Source organism: Tauraco erythrolophus, chromosome 16 (genome assembly GCF_009769465.1).
Source record: "Tauraco erythrolophus isolate bTauEry1 chromosome 16, bTauEry1.pri, whole genome shotgun sequence".
Taxonomy (NCBI): Eukaryota; Metazoa; Chordata; class Aves; order Musophagiformes; family Musophagidae; genus Tauraco; species Tauraco erythrolophus.
Window position 1 is genome coordinate 20,546,963 of NC_141480.1, and position 19,466 is coordinate 20,566,428.

At 54.6% G+C, this 19,466-nt stretch overlaps 1 protein-coding gene and 1 pseudogene across 1 annotated transcript; both read right to left on the reverse strand.

The window, feature by feature from the left end:
• Positions 1–1,006: 1,006 nt before the first annotated feature.
• Positions 1,007–7,043, reverse strand: LOC147527686 (protocadherin alpha-2-like; annotated as a pseudogene).
• A 1,831-nt stretch (positions 7,044–8,874) lies between these two features.
• LOC147527687 (protocadherin alpha-2-like) lies at positions 8,875–13,728 on the reverse strand. Its single transcript, XM_086621862.1, has 2 exons — positions 11,251–13,728; positions 8,875–8,946 (listed from the first exon to the last, which is right to left on the reverse strand). Exons 1-2 carry the CDS (start codon positions 13,726–13,728, stop codon positions 8,875–8,877), a joined length of 2,550 nt encoding a protein of 849 aa, XP_086477988.1.
• Between the last annotated feature and the right edge of the window lie 5,738 nt (positions 13,729–19,466).

Sequence of the window (19,466 nt, forward strand, 5' to 3'; positions counted from 1 at the left end):
AGTCTCCCACATCCAGCTGCCCCCGGGGGTCTCAAGGTGCTTTTACACTGAGTTTCTCCACTCTCACTCTTGTTTGGCCGCCCTTCCATCTAACCCCTCTTTATATGGTCTCCAGTCTCAAAGTTCTCCTCTCCATCTCAAGTCACTTACGCTAATTATGGTATTTTCACAGTCGTATTAAACACCTTTAATGTAGACATTTTCCTTGGTATCACAGTAGATAATGTAACCACTGTTTAAAACCTCTCGTCTTTGATCTCGATTTGCCATTTCCGAACCCTTCCCTCGGTTGGACCCATTCTTAAAGCCGGTTTGACCCGAGTCGTCGAGGAATTCAACATTTTGCGACCCCGAGGGCACGGTCCGGCACCTCTGGAGTCTCACCCACGCCAACACAACCCCCCCCTCGTCATCTCCCCTGCTCACGGAGCGCTTTCTCCGAGTCCCTCCGCCCCACAGGCGGTTGCAGTCCTGCCTTTACACCGCCTCAGAGCCCCGAGCATCCCTTACGTCGTACTCTTTCTCCCACCCCGTCTTATATTTTCAGCCAATCATCTCCTTTTCCGGCAAGAAGACGTCATTAAGCCAGCCCGTGCAGGCTGCGCTCGGGACAATGGCAGCGGCCAGAAAAAACTGTTAAGCGAGCGAACGCCAAAAAGAAATGAAGGTGAGTAGGAAAACCGGGTTACGTCGGGGCTGCGGAGCACATGGAGGCACCACACGAAGAGCCACTCGTGTATGAACATCATCATCTACGTCAGCGATGATTTTAAGGCGCCGTTTCCGCGAGCAACGCATCAGAGGCTGCACAGACGCGGAGCGGTGCCTTCGGCAGAGGTTTGCTGAGCACGAACACGTCCCGCTCGGTACCGAGGCTCGGGAAAATCAACCGGGGGCTCCCACCGGAACCGGGGGACCCCGATGGTGCTTAATTAGGACATGACGCTTCAGTGGGAGACAGAAGAAGGGGCTGAATCCGTTCGGGGGAGCAGACGGAGGGACAGCCCTACGGTTTCTCCTCCGAGGGGAACCAATGAGCTCTCCGCGCCGGCAGCCGTCCCCGGACCGACCGGCAGCCCCGGACCGACCGGCAGCCCCGGACCGACCGGCAGCCCCGGACCGACCGGCAGCCCCGGATCTCATCTCCGCCTGGAAGAAGCATGTGAAAACCTCGGACACTGATGGAAGCCCGGCAGTATATCGGATCTGCCTACGGACAGAGGAAGACCGGTCCCAGAAGCAGGGGCTCCTGCTCGGACCGAACCCAAATCGCTACGGCAGAGCCGCCGACGGACGTGCAGGAGAAAGGCTCCTCCGGGTAGAGATGAGGTCAAGGACGGTGATACCTCCCGCGACCCGAAACACCGGGCTCCTCCCGCTTGGGACGCGGCGTGGCGGGCAGCCCACGCTGTCCCGCTGCGGGAGCCCCCCCTCCGCGGGCTCACTCAGCCCCACACCCCCCCCCCCCCGGTGCAAGAGGCGAGCAGAGCAAGTCTGCTGCATCACCGCCGAGCTGATCCGCTGCAGATCCCGCAGCTCCCAGACCCCCCCGCCTCTCTCCCCTGCCCCGCGGGGGCTGTGTCTGATGTCAGGATGCTCTTCAATAAGCCACGGGAGCTCGCAGCTGCTACGAGGGGACAGCGGGAGCGGAGATAACTAAAAGGAGCCCGGGAGAACAACCTGGTACGCAGAGGATTCTTAGATTTCAGCGAACCCCACGAAAATCCTCATTACCCACATCGAACAGCAGAAACACGGACTCACAAGGTGCTTACTCAGCACGTCGCTGGCAAGAACCCGCCTCTTCAACGCGAGGGCACAGGCTGGTCTATTTACCCCAGTCAGAGACCACCGGGTTTGGGAGAATCTGCCGGGGGGGGGAGACCAGTGACCGCGGGTACGGGGGATCGACCAGTCCCGATCGTGCGGCAGAGCAGCTCCGACGCCGAGCACCCGGCGCATCTCGCCAACTCCTCCGGCGTTTTCCCTGCCTGTAAAATCTCCGGTTGTGAAGCTGCGAAACAGCCTCCGGCCACCGCGGCGGTGCTGGCGCTGCAGCCGCGGCCCCGCCGCCGCTCCCGCTCCCGCGGAAGAGCTCTACGCGCAGTCAGCGGCACGCTCTGCGTCGGCTGCGTTGCGCCTCATAACGTCACTGTTAATCAGTATAATTTCCCAAATCAGTACGCATTGGAGAGCCGAGGATTGCACCGACTGAGCGAAATTGTGATGTTTTATTCCAGGCACCGGCTGGATGTTCCAGCGCCTTCTGTTAACGGCTCCTGCCCGGACTACGCCACGAAGCCAAAGCATCTACGAGCTCCGTTTCTAAACTTAAGATTGCTTTATGTTTCTAAAGGAATACCGAAATATTTCCGGATAGTTTATGTCTATAATAAATCCTGTTCAGATATTCGGTTCATTGCCGCAGTTGGAGAAACCAAGAGGAACCGCACGGAAGCCAAACCCTTCCGTGCCCCAAACGATCGACATTTAGAGACTCCACATCGCCCAAGGAAACTGAGTTGCTTCCCACCTCGGTGCTCAGGTGCGGAGTTTTTCCATCCTGTTCTGCAGAATTAGTTAAACCTTCTTATAAACTTAGCGAGGAGATTCTCCTTTAGGAGGTGGCGGTAAGGTGGCGGTTTGCCGTTCCTGCCTTTTATCACATCCATGTGAATTAAGGAAAGAAAGCGCCAGCTCTACAGCTCTGGGATAAGCCTTCCTTCTTCAAAAGCGTTCACGCGCACTTAAGAGGTGATGACTCACTTCCCTTAAGCACATCAGCTATCGGACATGATCAAAGGCGACTAGAAACACAATTCCCAGCAAATACACAAAGAACTCAAACATAAAGCCCGTGTTAAAGGGATCTAAAATAGAAGCAGGAAGGAAAGAGAAATTCGTGGGACACGCTGGCATTTTTCTATGGATCAGCGGGAGATAACGCACTCCGATTTTTTTCAAGACCAACACGAAGTTTTCAACTTTCTTTACTGGATTTCGGTACCCCTATAAGCACCGTTCTTGTCAATTTGTAACCAACATTCTGCAATTTTACTTTTTTAGTCCACGTCCTTCGCCTGAAACGCTTCTATTTATACAGAACCCGACAAAATGTACGTTCTCAGAAGAAATATCGCGTTACAGATATCGCTTTGCCACAAAAGCATTGTAATTATCCAAACGAGTGTTTTTGGCGAATTGAATGCGTAACACGAAAAAGAATGATGTAGAAGTATTGCTTGTTCTTTCTACCCCAGCAGCCCTACAGACTTCGTTTTTTACGCTATAAAAATCAGATATGAGAGATCTTCTCCTTTCCCTGTAAAAGTTGTACCCAGTTTCTAACACTGAATGAGGAATCCTAAACATGATCCTAACATGTCACCTCAGAGAGCGCTTTGGAGATGGTCTCGATGAGAACAGAGTCGCTCCAGCACCATCAGGGCAGGGACAGGATCAGCTGCTTCGATAACGGTGTTAAAACCACCCGGTAAGTAGAGAACCACTCTCCACACAGGGAAATGGAAGTGGAAAACAGCATCGAAAACTTATTTTCAGCTGAATTTGTGTTTCCCTGCTTTTTCTGCTAGTAGAACCAAGAGTTTTCCACCAACCATCTCTAGACTATTTGATTCTGCATACAGAAGTTCTCCTTTCAACTTTTCCCTTAACCACTCTTCCTCCCTCTCTCGACTCCCAACAACTTTCGACTCTTACTTTCCGCAGCACGTTTCTGGGGTGGATGGGGTAGAACAGACGCCAGACCACCACGAAGAGAGAGGGATCAGGCCATGGGGAGAGGCGCAGGGAGCACCCCCTCCCTCAAACACTTCTCCACTTTTTCAGCGAGGATCCAGTGTGTGTCATTCTAACTGCCCCCACATTTTCACCAGACTTCCAGAGGCAGAATAGTACTCAAGACCTCCACCAACGCTTCTTCACCCTCACTGCACCCCATAACTGGAACTGTGGATATTTCAGCTTCTTATGACTGGCGAAACCCACCAACCAGTGAGTTTCCGAATCAATAAAACCCCGAGCGAGCCTTGGCGCACATAAACACAACATTCATCAAATCAAGCGTGACCACACCTGTTTCCAAAGATAACTAGTATCCTAATAACAGTCATACTGAGGGAGTTACCAAACTCCTGGACACCTCCCGGGTGTTTTCACACGTTGAAACACACTGCAAGAGGGCAACAAAATATCCGCTAACATCTGCTACTGCCATTTGGCACCAAGTGAGGGGTGGGGAATCTTACAACGCAAAGAAAACCTTAAATCATAACGTTCAATGCGAAGAAAAAAAACCCCAACTAAAACAAAAGGAGAAAGAAATTCTGCGAGGCATTCAGAAAGTCGAACAATGAAATTGCGAAATGTGCACACGTATTTCTAGAGCGGATCACTAAGGTTATATCCAAAAGCACCCCAAGACTAAGACTCGCATTGTAAAATGATTACCATTAAAAAAAAAGGTCTTATGATACATAGATGATCCATTAAATGTGACAGGTACCCAAACTACCTAAGAGAGGTTGAAAAAAATATTTGCCAATAAACTTACCACGCCTGAAGCAAGTGGGGACAGAGACGGACCCTTACCAGCAGAACCGTTTTCTGCCGCGGGGCCGGGCGGCGGCGGGAAGTTGGGGCTGAAAACCATCAGGTCGCTCTTGCCCGCGCCCTCCGCCACGCACAGGCTCCGGCTCTGGCGCTGCGAGTACGACCAGCTCCCCACTTCGCTGGCGCACACCAGCGTCGCCGGCCCGGGCCCCGACAGCACGGCCGCCCGCGGCGCCCACCGCCACGCCCCGTACAGCACCAGCGCCAGCACGAACACGCTCGACACCGCGCAGATGGCCACCACCAGCCACACGTTCGTCCACGACGACCACGACGAAGTGCCTCCCTCTGCCGCCCGCACACCCGACCCCGACGACGACGAGAACGACGACGAGCCCGCGGCCGCCAGCGCCGCCTCGGCGCCCTCCACCAGCGACACGCTCAGCGTGGCCGTGGCCGAGCGCGCCGGCTCCCCGTGGTCCCGCACCACGATCACCAGCCTCTGCCGCGGGCCGTCCGCCTCCTCCAGCGCCCGCGCCGTGCTCACCTCGCCGCTGTACAGCCCCACGCGGAACGGGCCCTTCCCCCGCGGCTCCCACAGCTCGTAGCGCAGCCACGCGTTGTAGCCCGAGTCCGCGTCCACCGCGCGGATCTTCGCCACCACCTGCCCCGCCGGCGCCCCCCACGACGCCCACGCCCACAACACACCCGACTCCGTACCCGACGCCGCCGAGCCCCCCGACGCCTCGGGCCCCGGCCCGCCGCCCGCAGCCGGCAGCAGCGCCGGCGCGTTGTCGTTCTCGTCCACCACGAACAGCTGCACCGTCGCGTTGCCGCACAGCGGCGGCTCCCCCGCGTCCACCGCCCGCACCTCGAACTCCAGCACCTGCACCTCCTCGTAGTCCAACGGACGCACCGCCCACAGGCGCCCGCTCTCCGCGTCCACCGACACGTAGCTCGACGCCGAGCGCCACCCGACGCCCGGCCCCGCGCCCCCGCCGCCGCCCTCCGCCACCGAGTAGCTCACGCGCCCGTTGCCCGCCTCGTCCGGGTCCCGCGCCCACAGCCGCGCCAGCTCCGCGCCCGCCGCGTTGTTCTCCCGCGCCAGCACCGTGTACACGGCCTGCGCGAACGCCGGCGCGTTGTCGTTCACGTCCGACACCGACACCCGCAGCCCGCGCCTGCCAAGCAGCGACGGCGACCCGCCGTCCTCCGCCCGCACCTCAACCTCGTACTCCGACACCCGCTCCCGGTCCAGCGCCTCCCGCACCACCAGCGAGTACGACCCCGCGAACGTCGACACCAGACCGAACGGCCCCGCCGGCCACACCGCGCACCGCACGCGACCGTTCGCCCCCCGAGTCCCGGTCCGACACGCTCAGCAGCGCCACCACCGTCCCCACCGACGCGTCCTCCGGCACCGGCACCGACAGCGACGTCACCCGCACCTCCGGCGCGTTGTCGTTCACGTCCAGCACCTCCACCACCACCTTGCAGTGACCCGACAAAGGGGGGGTCCCCTTGTCTCTTGCTTCTACCGTGATATCGAAACCGTCCATTTCCTCGTAGTCTAACTTTCCTCGAAGTCTGATTTTTCCCTCAGTTTCATCCATACTGAACATTTCTTTAACTTCTGCAGTGGCGTGTCTACTAAATAAATATATAATATCGCTATTGATCCCTTCGTCTAAATCCGTGGCACTAAGCGTGATTAACAGTGTTCCAGGCTCTGTACCCTCCAAGACTTTCACATTATACACCGACTGGTTGAACTGGGGCGCGTTGTCGTTCGCGTCCAGCACCGAGATCACCAGCTCCATCGTGCCCGTCAGAGACGGACGGCCCCCGTCACTCGCCGTCACCACCAGACGGTGCACAGGCACCGTCTCCCGGTCCAACGGTTTCGTTAAAACAAGAGCCAAAGACTCGCTCTGGTCGTTATTCCTCTGATGATCGAGTCTGAAGTGCTCGCTGGGGCTGAGCGTGTAGGAGAGCTGCGCGTTGGCTCCCACATCGGCATCCGACGCGCCCTCCAGTGGGAAACGAGACCCCGGCAGCGACGATTCCGCGATGGTAAAGGCTTCTTCGTTCCCGCGGAAGAGCGGGGTGTTGTCGTTGATGTCGGTGACCTCCAGCTCCACGTGGAAGACGCGCAGCGGCCGCTCCACCAGCACCTCCAGCCGCAGGGCGCACGGCGCGCTCTTCCCGCACAGCTCCTCCCGGTCCAGCCGCGAGCTCACCACCAGCGCCCCGCTCGCCCCGCTCACCTCCACGCTCGCCCGCCGGCCCGGCGCCACCAGCCGCAGCGCCTCCGCCTCGCCCGCCTCCAGGCCCAGGTCCTGCGCCAGACGCCCCACCACCGTCCCGCCCTTCGCTTCCTCCGCCACCGAGTACCGCACCTGCCCGCCGACCACCGCCCAGGCCGCCTGCAGCACCACCACCCGCACCGCCCACACGCACCACCCCGCCATCGCCGCCGCCGGCCCTCACTTGGGCCCCACCCGGTTCCCCGCCGCCGCCCGGACGACCGCCCTAAGGGCTCCCCGGTGGGCTCGGGGCGCCGCTCCACTCTCCTTCGCCCCGCCCGGCCGCCGCATCCTGCCGCCGCCGCCCGCTGACGCCATCATGACCGCGGCTCGGGGAGGAGCTGCCGCCGTCCCGCGGGCTCACGGCGCCTTCGCGGCCAACAGCGGCACCTGGTGTCCGAGCGCGGCGCCTCCCGCGAGCAGCCGCCTCCCGCCGTCCGCCCGACGAGCTCCGCCCTTTCTCTGCGAAACACTTCGCTAGTCAAAAAAAAAGTGGGTGGTTCTCTTCCTCTTCTCCTCTCTGCTCCTTCCTCTTCTCTTCTTTCCTCTCCTCTTCTCGTCTTTCCTCTTCTCTTCTCTTCTCTTCCCTGATAGCACTTCAATTGATATATACTTGCCAAGACGTTTCCTAAACGCCTACATTAATGCAGGAATCACCTCTGGAAAGCTCCTTACTGAGAAGAACGTAGTCCACTGCCGAGCTCCTGACTTTGTCTTCCTATGTCTTGCTGAGGAGGCATAACTCAGTTTCCTCATTTCTTTATTTGTGAAGAGAGTTCAGCTATTTCCTGTACAGACTTAAGACTGTAGCCTTGATTTTCCATCTATGGAAAGTACTCAGGTCTCCAGCAGACACAGATTCACATGCAATTTATTCGTGCCTGGTGTAGCAATACTAAAAACAAGCAGAAATTGCTTACTTTTTCATGGCTTTGTGACAGAGCAATCCCACGCACTCTCCTTGGTTTTCATATGTTAACGAATACAGTGATGACATCAAATTACAAAAATATCTGAGTCTGTTCGTAACAGGATGGATTTGCGTTTCGAAGCATAGGTCCAACGTAAGAAAATGTCAATGCATACAAGTTCCAAAGACTTTCCACTCCCTCAGTGACTCTCTGACTTTACATATCAGTCTAAACACAAACCACATAGCACAAATCCTTTCGGAAGGGTGAAATAGCTCAGGGAACCTGAGCTCTCTGGTAGTCTTTATGTATCTCAGTAAAGTATTTCCGGGAAGTTGTATTCCCCACTTGTAGCTGCACGGTGAACAAGTTCTTTCTTACCTTTGTAGGCACTCCCAGTACAGCAAAACCATGTGCCCGTTACTGTTGGAGATGAGCCGCTGCAGGATACAGCAGAGTCATCCACCCAGGCCGTAGCTGAAGACAAAAGGGTCGCGCCACTGCTCTGGCAAGGAACAGTTCATCTTACAATGTGTTCCCAGGCTCCCACCTCATCCACTGACATAAACACATCCAGGCCCCTTCTCTACACAACTATGGACATTCGCTGCTACCCCACCACACAGGCCAGGCAGCAACACAAAAGGATTTCACACGGAAGTGATTTGCTGGTTCTACCACCCAAACATCAACGATGCAAAAGGAGATCAAAACAAAATGAAGATACCAAATGTTAAAAAAAAAAATCCAAGTGGGTCTGTCAATAGGTTATCTTTAATACAGCTGTTACTAGCCTAAGAGCTGTCGATTTAATTCCAGGTCTCCATTGCCAGGGCCGAGTTCAGGGATCGCTGATCACAATTTCAGGGAAGAGCAGGGCTGGAAGAGCAAACAGGTTTTGTCCAGCCTCTCAAATCCCTTCTGTACTGCCAGCGCTTCTGTTTCCACTTCTACAAAGGCAGAAACAGAAATTAAACCTGAAGCCTGTCGGCATTCTCCTGAGGTAAATGTCACCTTAAAAGACAACAAGACAGTGAACCACAGTGATGGCAAAGGGCACAAATTCTGCAATCAGGCAGTCAACACTATTTGGCAACATGGCCCTTGTTCACAATCACTGACACATCTCCTGAGAAAGGCAAGCGAAGCCACACTGTCTACAGAGGAACCAAGAGTTTCAGGTGTCATCCCAGTTCATATTCACGCAATCATCACAAGGCACACACGCAACCAGACACAAAATAATGGTTTATTTTAAAAAGTATTCTCAGGAAGGAGGAAAGAAAAAAAAAAAAAAAAAAAGAAAGGAAATACAAAGCCTACCACTGCAGCGTACACAGAACCAGCAGAGTCAGGCAGGAACCATAGCTGAGGTGTGTCTACAAATATATTTGCCCACCAAAACCAAGTCCTCTAACAACACAGTTTGCCTAATATAGCACTATAACTGCATGTTTTTCACACTCACCTTGGTTTGTGCTCTTCTGCCGTTAAATACTTTGCATTAGAAAGTACATTTGCATCACATACTTAGAAAGGGACAATGTGAAATGATTCTACTATCTTTTCCATGTCCACAGTAATTCTGTAGTACTTCATGAACTAATATATGTCATGCAAGGTGAACAGAGAAGAACCTGGAGTACCACCTGTGGTCACCTGTCATGATCTCTGTTTCAGAGGAGAATTAAAAAAGGAGGACAGACTTCTAATCAAGAAAAGACTGGAATCCAGCACTTTGCAGCAGCCAAATGCAAAAAGTTCATTAAAACTGTCCTACCTGCAAGACAGGAAAATGTACACAAATGAGGACACTCCATACAGCACTTAGAGTTGTGATTAACTACACAGATGGCAGGAAAACCAAACCTGGTCACTTGAGCAAGATAATAAGGTCAACACTGCAGTCGAGCAGAGATCTTTGCCAGGAATTGTGCCATTTAATACCTCATCAACGGATCTCAAAAAGTTATGGACACTGATGTAAAAAAGGTTATGGCAGATATGACTCTCCACAGCAGAGTTAAAATACAGGTCTGCTGGTAAGAACTGCAGAAAAAGTTGATAATCCTGAAGACCTAGGTGGGAAAATGGCAAAATATTTTCCATACAGGACACCGCAAAGCTGAGAAGATGAGACAAAAAATGTGGCTTCAACAGAGACTGTAACTAACTCTGAACCAACCATTTCAGGTTCTGAAATTACTTCTTTGCTAAAAAGAAGACAGTGATGTAAACATATCAGCTCTGTTCACAGCGCCAATTAAAAAGGTAAGACCTATGAGACCATGGAAGAAAACAATGCATTTCATTCAACTTTGTGGAAATATAAGGTTCACCAACACTTTGAGTATTTTGTAGAGGTTCTCCCCTTCTTAATACGGTAAGAAGAAGAGAGAAGACCAGGAAGACTTTCAGAGAGGACGAGGAAGAGTTCCAGAGAAGGCCAGCAAGATGAACAAAGATTTAAGAGCAGCTCCTGTTTGAGGAACATTTTCTCGTACTATAAAATAAAAAACTGATGGTGAGAAAGACATAGGTTTTCAAAGCACAATTACCACAAAGAATGATAAGGAGTAAAGAGATAAAAAACTAGACTGGACAACAAAGCCAGAAAACCCATCCAACTTCAACATGTCCACCTTTCAGGATGGGTTTGAACTAGATAATTCCACACATCCTTTGAATTCCCACTTACGCTCTCGATCTCCCCGTCTCCTCTAGAAAAAGATACGAGGCGCTACAGGAAACAGCAGTCTACCAATTAACATCTCAGCTAGAAATAAAGGAGTAAACAATCATCCGAAAATATTCCCATTGAGGTCATGACGCTAGGGAAAATGGCTGCAAAACGGCTCCACCCAATTCCGCCAACCAGGAAAAGGACGCAGTGGCATAAAAACCCGCAGAAGTGAAACAGCTTGCAGAGAAAGCAGACACAAGGAACACTGTAGCCAGCAAACAGAGTAAGCACCTGCCATTCACCCACTGCCCGCACACCACGGGGGATGAGCCCGGCCCCCACCACCGCCTGCCCAGAGGCCGGGAAAGAAGAGCCAGAGGGGCGAGACCGGGGAAAGGGCGACAAAGTGCCTGGGGGACTGTCACCACCACAGCCTGCGAGTCTTGCACCCCTTCAGCAAGCTCGGGTGCAAATGCTGCACACCAGCAAGATCGTCCCGAAAGATGATGTCGTTGGCACCTCTCATCGCAATCAGCCATAATTTTATTCAACTCACACCCAAAATAGCAAAGCAAGACCGAGGGGCTCCGTCAAGGACGCCGAGCCAGAGGCAAAGGTCCCATTAACATCCACAAGCACCCACCGCCCACACGCCCCACGGCCTCAGCCACCCTCCCACCACCGCCTGACCAGCGCTCGGCAACGAAGGGCCACAAGGGCCACGAGAGCCACAAGGAAAAAAGGGGCCCGGGGCAAGGGGCGAGGAAGGGCCACTGACCGTGTCCAGCAGAGCGGGCGCCTCCGGCTGCGTCTCCTTCGCCGCGGGGCCGGGCGGCGGCGGGAAGTTGGGGCTGAAAACCATCAGGTCGCTCTTGCCCGCGCCCTCCGCCACGCACAGGCTCCGGCTCTGGCGCTGCGAGTACGACCAGCTCCCCACTTCGCTGGCGCACACCAGCGTCGCCGGCCCGGGCCCCGACAGCACGGCCGCCCGCGGCGCCCACCGCCACGCCCCGTACAGCACCAGCGCCAGCACAAACACGCTCGACACCGCGCAGATGGCCACCACCAGCCACACGTTCGTCCACGACGACCACGACGAAGTGCCTCCCTCCGCCGCCCGCACACCCGACCCCGACGACGACGAGAACGACGACGACGACGAGCCCGCGGCCGCCAGCGCCGCCTCGGCGCCCTCCACCAGCGACACGCTCAGCGTGGCCGTGGCCGAGCGCGCCGGCTCCCCGTGGTCCCGCACCACGATCACCAGCCTCTGCCGCGGGCCGTCCGCCTCCTCCAGCGCCCGCGCCGTGCTCACCTCGCCGCTGTACAGCCCCACGCGGAACGGGCCCTTCCCCCGCGGCTCCCACAGCTCGTAGCGCAGCCACGCGTTGTAGCCCGAGTCCGCGTCCACCGCGCGGATCTTCGCCACCACCTGCCCCGCCGGCGCCCCCCACGACGCCCACGCCCACAACACCCCCGACTCCGGACCCGCACCCGGACCCCCCGCCGCCGAGCCCCTCGCCGCCTCGGGCCCCGGCCCGCCGCCCGCAGCCGGCAGCAGCGCCGGCGCGTTGTCGTTCTCGTCCACCACGAACAGCTGCACCGTCGCGTTGCCGCACAGCGGCGGCTCCCCCGCGTCCACCGCCCGCACCTCGAACTCCAGCACCTGCACCTCCTCGTAGTCCAACGGACGCACCGCCCACAGGCGCCCGCTCTCCGCGTCCACCGACACGTAGCTCGACGCCGAGCGCCACCCGACGCCCGGCCCCGCGCCCCCGCCGCCGCCCTCCGCCACCGAGTAGCTCACGCGCCCGTTGCCCGCCTCGTCCGGGTCCCGCGCCCACAGCCGCGCCAGCTCCGCGCCCGCCGCGTTGTTCTCTCGCGCCAGCACCGTGTACACGGCCTGCGCGAACGCCGGCGCGTTGTCGTTCACGTCCGACACCGACACCCGCAGCCCGCGCCTGCCAAGCAGCGACGGCGACCCGCCGTCCTCCGCCCGCACCTCCACCTCGTACTCCGACACCCGCTCCCGGTCCAGCGCCTCCCGCACCACCAGCGAGTACGACCCCGCGAACGTCGACACCAGACCGAACGGCCCCGCCGGCCACACCGCGCACCGCACGCGACCGTTCGCCCCCGAGTCCCGGTCCGACACGCTCAGCAGCGCCACCACCGTCCCCACCGACGCGTCCTCCGGCACCGGCACCGACAGCGACGTCACCCGCACCTCCGGCGCGTTGTCGTTCACGTCCAGCACCTCCAGCTCAACGCTGCAGTGACCCGACAAAGGGGGTGTCCCTTTGTCTCTTGCCTTAATTTGCAGGTCGTAGAAAGTGACTGTCTCAAAGTCCAGGGTGCCCGTCAGTCGGATCTCCCCGCTTTTCGCATCGATGCTGAATATATTGGACGCCGAAGAAGGGATCAAAGTATCAATTTCGTAAAGAATTTCTCCATATGTTCCCAAGTCCGGATCCATGGCGTTCACCCGCGCCACCAGCGTGCCCTCTCCAGCGCTCTCCGGCAGCTGCACTTTATACACCGACTGGTTGAACTGGGGCGCGTTGTCGTTGACGTCCAGCACCGAGATCACCAGCTCCATCGTGCCCGTCAGAGACGGACGGCCCCCGTCACTCGCCGTCACCACCAGTCGGTGCACTGGCACCGTCTCCCGGTCCAGAGGTTTCGTGAGCACGAGAAACAGAGATTTCCTATTTTCATCAGAGGATTTAACATCCAGCGTAAAGTGCTCGCTGGGGCTGAGCGTGTAGGAGAGCTGCGCGTTGGCTCCTACATCGGCATCCGACGCGCCCTCCAGCGGGAAACGAGACCCCGGCAGCGACGATTCCGCGATGCTGAGGTTTTTGCGGGCAGCGGGGAAGTGCGGGGCGTTGTCGTTGATGTCGGTGACCTCCAGCTCCACGTGGAAGACGCGCAGCGGCCGCTCCAGCAGCACCTCCAGCCGCAGGGCGCACGGCGCGCTCTTCCCGCACAGCTCCTCCCGGTCCAGCCGCGAGCTCACCACCAGCGCCCCGCTCGCCCCGCTCACCTCCACGCTCGCCCGCCGGCCCGGCGCCACCAGCCGCAGCCGCCGCGCCTCCGCCTCGCCCGCCTCCAGGCCCAGGTCCTGCGCCAGACGCCCCACCACCGTCCCGCCCTTCGCTTCCTCCGCCACCGAGTACCGCACCTGCCCGCCGACCACCGCCCAGGCCGCCTGCAGCACCACCACCCGCACCGCCCACACGCACCACCCCGCCATCGCCGCCGCCGACACCGGCCCTTACCCGGGCCCCGCACGGCTCCCCGCCGCCGCCCGCACGCCCCGGCTCTCCTCACCGCCCCGCCCCGCGCCGCGCCGCGCCGCCCCCCCGCGCTCACAGCCGGGCTCTCCGCCGTTCCTGAGCCTGCAGCGACACCGTGTGCTGCTCCCACGCCGCACACGCTCCCGCCGCACTTCGCTTGCCGCGCTTGCCTTCTCCCTGCTTTTCTTCTTATCATTTCTTTCTCTTTCCCACTTTCGCATCTTCATTTTCTACTTTCTTTCCTTCCTTCTCCTCTCTCGGCTTTCTGCTCTTTCCTCTTTTGCTTTCTTCTCTTCCTCCTCCTTTCCGTTCTCTCCCGGCCGTGCCCGATTCTTCACTCCCCTTTCCCTTCTCTTTCCATCCTTCGCTCTTCTTTACCCCCGCTCGCAGCTCAACAGTCGCCTCCGGCGCCGCGGCGGCGAACATCAAAGACGGAGCCATCAGCGCTAATTATGGGCCATCTGCGCTAATTACGGGCTATTAGCGCCGCAGCGCGGTACTCTAACCAAGGCGGAGGCTGTAGGGACCAGCTCCCTTCGGCGAGTAGAGGTGACATCGGTGCGTTCTGGTCATCCTGTCTATCATCTCTTCTTTCCTTCGTCCCTTCCTTCTGTTATTTCATCCTTTCTTGCTTGCTTTTTCTTCCACAGATGCGAAGAAAAGGAGCCTTTTTCCTTTCCTTCTCCCATTCTGGTGCAAGGTAACGTCGCTGCAACCTCGTCATCCATTTACTGTTTCGTCCATGTTTCTCATATTTGTCATCTTTCCTCCTTAATTTCTTCCTTGCTTCCCTTCTCCCTCCCTTGCTTATTTCTTTCGCCCTTTCTCTCCCTCACCATTTTCCCTTGTACAGTGATAGCGTCCGTGCATACACGTAAACTCATTTATCCTTTTCTATAACATTTTCTTTCTCCCTAGTGCTTGCTTTGTTCTGGTTTCCTTCCTTCCTTCTTTCCTTCCTTCCCTCCCTCCCGTTCTCCTCTTCTTCCCTTTTTTCACTCTTTGCATTGTCTCTTTGACCAAAATGCTTTTTATACGATCACATCACACTCGCCAAGGAGCAGGGACATACTCTCAGGCAAGAGCTCTCCTTCCTCTTCCTCACCACTTCTCATCAAGCCTTGCGCAGTGTCTCTGAGTAACAAGGATGCTGAGGTTCTCCACTCCATTCACCATGTAGAGATGACATCAGTGCATCTCCTCTATCGTCTTTTCCTTCCTTCTTTTCTATTCCTTCTTTCTTTCCTCCTTGCTTCCTTTTTCCATTCAGTCTTTCTTTTCCTTCTTCCTTTCTCTTTCACTCCTTCTTTCTTTCTTGTTCTTTCACCTTTTTCATTCTTCATCTCTTCCGTTCTCTTCTACTCATCTTTTCTCTCTTTCCTCCTTCTTTGCTTTTTCTTCCTTCTACTTTTTTGCCTCTTGGCCTCTTCACTTCTGTTTCTATCATTGTCTCCTCATTTTTGCCTTTACCGTGGAGCACTGACATGCCCTTTGGCAAGAGATCTTATTCCTCTGCCCTCAGGCCTTCCACCCCTCCAGATGAGGAACGACCTTCCTACTTTCCTCCAGTCTATGCAAGACAGACACTCTGACCCTTCGCTTCACCTTCTGGAAGAAGGCCACACTCTTCAGCTCCCATCCTGTCAGGAAGGCAATCCACCACCCTCTCAAACACAAGACCAAGCTCCAGGTACATCGACATATCTGCAAAAAGGCTTCAGTGTGCCCAAACAACGTACAGGGGTTTTATCTTCAGGAACTCAAACCCATCAGAGCCCAGAATGACAATTATCCAAAAGCCACAGCTCCTGAGCGCTCTTCACGTACCTTGAGGAAGAGCTGTTCTTCTGGCTGCATCTTCCACCTCCACAATGAATGGCAAGCTCATGCTTTCCCTTTCAGACAGGCATGCACTGCCAGAACAACTCAGCAAGAACCTCAGTATGCAGAGGCATTAGTCTGTCTCCCCCAAATACCTCTCACTCAGCAGCATCAGCCACCCCTCAAAAGCCACCAAGGTAATACCACGGCATTTGCACTGACAACATCCCCTTAACTCCCAACTCAGACACTCCCAGAAACACATCAGGGTTCCTCCTCCAGCTGCGCTGGCTGCCACTTGCTCACGCTGTGACCAAAAGCAGCAAGAAAGGAACAAGAGAAGGCAGTGGTGCTTTGCTGCTCCAGTTTTACAATATCTCATCTTGGAAGGGACCCATAAGGACCATGGAGTCCAACTCCTAATCCAGGCAATATTCGGTCGATCCAAAATGAAGATACCACAACAAAAACAAAAACAGGAACAAAAATATATCTGTCTCTCAGCCTCATCTTCTTTAAGTAGGAACAACTTACCGGTAGCATCACTTGTTGCTTCTTCAGAAAAGAAACACTTGCAGGGGAGGGGAATGGCTTCTTGTTTTGGCTTCTGGCTCAAAACATTTGAGCTTAATGTTAGCCCAGATTTCTGGGGAAGATGGAGAGGAAAAAATTACCTACGTTCCGCAAAAGTCTTTACATCACTGGACAGTCATAGTGCTCCTTCACGTTTTCCTATCACAGGGAAGCAGGAGGGACACCTAAAAGCTAAGGACATTCTCTCAACATCAACCTCAGCTCAGGACACTGGAAAAGCCATTCCCTGCACTGATGGCCGACTGCCTCAAATTCTGATACCCAACAGTTGACAAAATTCTGCCATCTTCATGTCATCCACTGTCACCAACATATTGCCAATGTGAGAGAAAAAACACAATGGGTGGGTGGTTTTGGTGAGAGGAGAGAAGAAAACTAAAGGAACCTGTTTCACTGCAGTGAAATGCAAGGTTTGCCAACATAATGAATACGAAGACCACTTCTTCCCCTCCCTAGGAAGACTAAGAGCAGAGAGAAAACCAAGGAAGGTTCAGAGAAGGCTGGCAGTGTCATCCAAATTTCAGAAATCTTTTCTTTGACCAACAGCATTCCACATCAAAAACAAGTGACTAAAGGCACATATGGCAGTTATCTTCACAAGCAGTAATATCATGGAGAACAACAAGGCATGAGGATATACAGAACTTTGGGAAATCCTGAGAGGAGTCCAGGCAAGCAGATCTGTCTGCCCCAGGCCTCTTCCTAAGACTTTCTACTCTATCCCACGCCATGGGAAATGGCATCACCACATCCAAGCAGACATTCTCCAGTCCTTCCCCAATGACACAGACCATCTTCTAGCCACCATCTCTGTTTCCATCAGGGAAGACTTTTCCCCGCTCAAAGTCACCCTCCCCATCGCACATGTCCAGTCTCTACTCAGTACCACTTGCACAATCACAGCAAAAATACTCAGACATTGCTCAACACCAACAACATCCCCACCTCTCAACCATACTCCGAGCATGACCCAAGACCTTCGCACAGCCTCACCTCCCCTCATCATTGGCACAAAGAAATAATGGAAGGTTGGAAAGTCACTCATTGTCTGACAGACACTTCCCAGATGCCTGAACTTCACACTAAATACTTGGTGCCTTTTCAGCAATTGTAGGACTAAACACCACAGAGCTGCACGTTAGAGTTCTTAAGGATTCTGTGATTGAAATTGTGACAGCTCGGATCCTACTCCACCCGGATTTCATTCTTGGAAGGAACCACATCAAATGCCAAAGCTGAAGTGCACTCACGATATCAATTGGGTGGGAGAATTCGTACCCAAGGAATTGAGTTGGGCCGCTCTGGAGAGTTTGATGTGAACATGCGTGTAACCAAATGAATAGAACATGACAAGCGGACACAGCATCTGTACTGAGGCCAACTTTAAAAGTGCAAAGTAGGGGAAGTGGAGTGCACAAGTATTACCTCCACCTCATCACATTACGCTAAAATCTTGCCTGAGGAGGAGCAAGGAACCATCATGGCAACATCAATGGCTGTAGAAGCTACTATGGATACCCACCATGACACAAGAAGAGCAGACTGAAGCACTGCCCACCCACAACACCTTTCCCAAAACAATAGTGACAGCATTCAGCAGGCTGCATCTCCCCCCTCATACCAACACACTGCGTACACCAATCAGGCAGCAGCACAAGCGACTGTCTCTGGAGGGAGATATTAATCTTTTCAAAAGACACTGTGGATATTTCTATACCACACACAGCCTCAAGACGAGGAAGGCCTCCAACTCCAGAGACTTGCAGGCTAGGAAAGGATGCTGAGAAAGAACCTGTGCCCATCCTGCCTCATGTTTTCCCCTGGGCTTTCTCCGTTGCCCACTCTGGGACATGCATTCTCAAGACAAGCGTATCATTTTTCATTCCTGTCTTCTTATTACTCAGCCCATGCTCTTCCCAAGGATTTCCAGTTCCCTCACACAACTCTTCCCACTGCTCAAGGTCACCTATCCCATCAAGACATGGTGAGACCTTACTCACTGTCACTGCCACGTTCCTTTCTGCCACATGCCACAGTTTCTTTTCCCACCACATGGCTCACGTCAGCTTTTGCAGACCCTTATTTCAGTGTTTGTTTGGGTATTCTTGATTGTTCACTTGTTGGGTTTTTTGTAAGGTTGCGGCTGCTGAAGTGTTTATTGAAGGAACATCATAACAGGTCAGCATATGTCACACTGCTTCTCTGGCCAGCAATGAAAGTCCACAACCGTTCTCATCAATGAGAACACCATAAACATCTTACAGATGGTAAAACATACTCTTGGTTCAGCAGACCCTCTGTACCTGATCCTTCATGTTTTGCAACACTTCCCACCTGGGAGCTCTGCACACCTCTGAAATGTTACACATCCATTTGTAGAGATGGTGTCAGGACAGCTCTCATGGCAATGGGCATTGATTTGCCTCCTGTGAAAGAACAACTCGAACGCTGACGAGCACAGCATTGTAACGGATGGTATCTCATGAGTATGACAAATAAGGATTTTTGGAGAAGGTTTACAGGGCTTCCCTAAGGGTATCAATGCTGACACAAATACTGAACACTTCAGACTACTAAAAAGAGCAACAACATACATGGAAAGAGAATGTAGGACAAGTCCATATTGCCTTCCCGACTTTCGCAGGACCCTGGCAAGCAAATGAAATGACAGAAATTACACCACAGCATAAAGTCCTAGTTGTCACCTTGAACCCTATCTCACGCAGAGGAGAAGCACACAGGAGGAGGACACAGTTTTCCACAAGAAACCACATCAGAGACCAGCACGGTCAGCAGTTCAGCAAAGGGAACAAGCAGTAAATAGTGCCTGGGGGACTGTCACCACCACAGTCTGCAGGCCTTGCAGCCTTTCAACAAGCTCGGGTGCAAATGCTGCACATCAGCAAGCAAGATCATCCCGAAAACCAATATCATCGCACCTCATCACCATTCTTTCTTTCTCTGCCAAAGCAAGAGTGTGCAGCTTTGCAAAAGACGCAGAGCAAAGGCAAATGCACTCAATCCCCTTGCCCAGATCACTGATAAACATATTAAACAAAACTGGCCCCAGTACTGAGCCCTGCAGAACACCACTGGTGATCAGCCACCAACAGGATTTAACTCCACTGACCACAACTCTTGGGGCCTGGCCAGCCAGCCAGTTCTTGACCCAGCAAAGAGTATGCCCATCAAGCCATGAGCAGCCAGTTTCTCCAGGAGAATGCTCTGGTGAACGGTATCAAAGACTCTACCAAAGTCCAGGTAAACAACATCCACAGCT